This window comes from Babylonia areolata, chromosome 4 (assembly GCF_041734735.1).
Source record: "Babylonia areolata isolate BAREFJ2019XMU chromosome 4, ASM4173473v1, whole genome shotgun sequence".
NCBI classification, from domain to species: domain Eukaryota; kingdom Metazoa; phylum Mollusca; class Gastropoda; order Neogastropoda; family Buccinidae; genus Babylonia; species Babylonia areolata.
The window spans coordinates 22798202-22800701 of NC_134879.1; the positions used below are offsets into that span (position 1 = coordinate 22798202).

At 42.8% G+C, this 2500-nt stretch overlaps 1 protein-coding gene across 18 annotated transcripts in view; it reads right to left on the reverse strand.

The window, feature by feature from the left end:
• LOC143280962 (ryanodine receptor-like) overlaps positions 1-2500 on the reverse strand; it is a 224004-nt gene that overhangs the window by 215220 nt on the left and 6284 nt on the right. For all 18 annotated transcript variants that reach the window (XM_076585792.1, XM_076585799.1, XM_076585793.1 and 15 more), the window contains exon 2: positions 1968-2096. In XM_076585792.1, the coding sequence (XP_076441907.1) occupies positions 1968-2096 (129 nt within the window). The remainder of the gene's footprint in view (positions 1-1967; positions 2097-2500) is intronic.

Here is a 2500-nt window from a genome sequence, read left to right on the forward strand (position 1 = left end):
GTCAGACTTTCTAAATTTATCTTTCAAATATATACAATTAAATACACACAGACACACAGGCAAGCACACATACAGACATACACACACACAATGCACTTAATTTCAATGCGTTGTTGAAGCCTTCCTGTGCTGTCTGCCGACATTCACTACTCTCATTTTTGGTGTTGTCCCAGTTTGTCTATTCTGGTTTCACTCTTTCCTGATTCGCCTATCACTAAATTGGTGATCCCGATTCACCTATTCCCAGTTTGCCTACATACTCAGTGTGTGTGTGTGTGTGTGTGTGTGTGTGTGTGTGTGTGTGTGTGTGTGTGTGTGAAAGTCAAGTGAGAGAGATGGGGGGGAAGGCTAGGTAGGCGAAAAAGGATTGGCGTGCAGCTGAAACAGGACAAAGAATCAAACTCTCAAGAGGCTTCTGAGGGTGACGGTATCATCTAAAGAGAAGGTGGAACGGGAACACTGGCGAATCGGATCTACAGCACAGCCTCATTTTTATGAAAGCAGATCTGGACTGGAGGTGATTACTTCAATCTCCTGGCAGCTTTCCAACAGCAGTCCCTTGAGCCTTTCCCATCAGCCTCCACAATCCATCATGACTCTCATCAGTGTTGCATGCATTTCTTCTTTTCACAGCAGCAGCACTGCACTTCATGTGCAACCGTGACATACAAAACGCCATCATGCCTGCCTCAACGAATACACCAACCTTTATCGATAGTAATTCATTACAATTATCTTTACTGTTTTCTCTGTTTGTCAGTCTCATATTAAAGAAACAAAAATAGGAAGAAAATGGCTAATAGTGATACCGATACAATTTCTCTTTATGAGAAATAAATGTGTGTGTGTGTGTGTGTGTGTGTGTGTGTGTGTGTGTGTGTGTGTGTGGTGTGTGTGTCACTGTGTGTGTGTGTGACCACAAACATATATAAACAACAATCAATCTGCATCTACCAATCTCACTGAAAATTCTGGACTTCAGTATCCTCATGACTTATAAGTTATACTGTCTGTGGTGTTGAATTGAATTCTGTTGCATTGTGTTGTGTTGTATTTGGGGCTGCTCTTCCTGGGTCCTGTCACTACAGTGCAGCACCACTCTTTGTTTATTTCTTCTTCTTTTTTTAATTTTTTTTTCTGTCTGCAAGTGTTTTTCTGTACCATCAAAAGCGGATTTTTCTCCAGATGAGAACCAGGTTACAATCCTTTTGTTGCCATGGGTTCTTTTACATGCACTAAATGTTGCAAACAGGATCTCTGTTTTGTGTCTGATCCAAATCACCAGCAGATGGACTTTCCATCTCACCAGCTATAAATCTTCAAAGTCTGATTGATTGATTGATTGACATGGATACTAAAGTCTGCTCAGAAAACACATCTCTTCCAACATCAGTAACAGCAGGGTTTTTTTGCTGTTGTTTTATTTTTGTTTGCTTTTTTCCCTGATCTCAATCAGTTAATGAGATCTGGTTTTGGGTGCATGTTTTGTTAAGGAGAGGCTGTTTGCCGTGTGTGTGTGGAGGGGTGCTTGCGAGTGTCCGTGCATTCGTGTGTGTGCGCGTACCTGAGTGCGCGTTGCAGGGATGCGTTTTCTGGAGGGCGTCATGGGTGGGTGGGTTTTTTTCAATGTTCAGTTGCGTGAGTGTTTTCTGGCATGTGCTATCATGTGTGTGGGGTGGGGTGGGGTGTGGGGGCGGAGAGGAGAACTGATGAGGAGGCAGGGAGTGGGAAACAAAATGTAAAGCGCTTTGAGCAATATTTCTGGAGAAACACACGATATAAATGTCCATTATTATTATTATCATTATTATATACATATATAATTATACATATATATTAGCCAATATTACACAAAGTAACAGCCCCCCCACCCACCCCCCTCCCCCAACCCTTCATTCCCCCCTCTGTTTGCTACCACTCTGACTCTGTCCCCTGCAGTCTCATCCCTCCCCTTCCCCTCCACTCACTTTGTTTGATATTCCCTCCAGGGAACACATGCGGTTGCCAAAGCCCTCGGCTGACAAGCACACTCTGTCTGTGGCATTGCTGTCTTTGGAAGCCGATGGAGACAGGCAGCTCAAGCAGACCATGTCATCCTGCAAACACAACAGAAAACAGGAAGACAGTCACTGGAGATCTATAGTATAGATAAAGGTCAGAGACTGGGATGTGCAAGGGAGCTAGACAGAGAGAGACACACGCACACACACAGACAAAGTGCATTCCATTTGCTTACAATCTCTTTGAGACAGTATACATTACATCTACATTTATTACAAAATTCAGTTTCCAGTCAATTTACAATCACTTCAGTGCTACTGGAATGAATCCTCTCAAACAGCTAGGCTTTCCCCTTATTTTACATGACTGATGTACTGACAGATTACATCTGATTCAAACTGAATGATTTGACGTCAGTTCAATACATCAATCTTTCTTTTTGAAGATAGAATGGTGGGAAATAAAACCAACACTGACAAACTGACTGACAGGGTCTGCA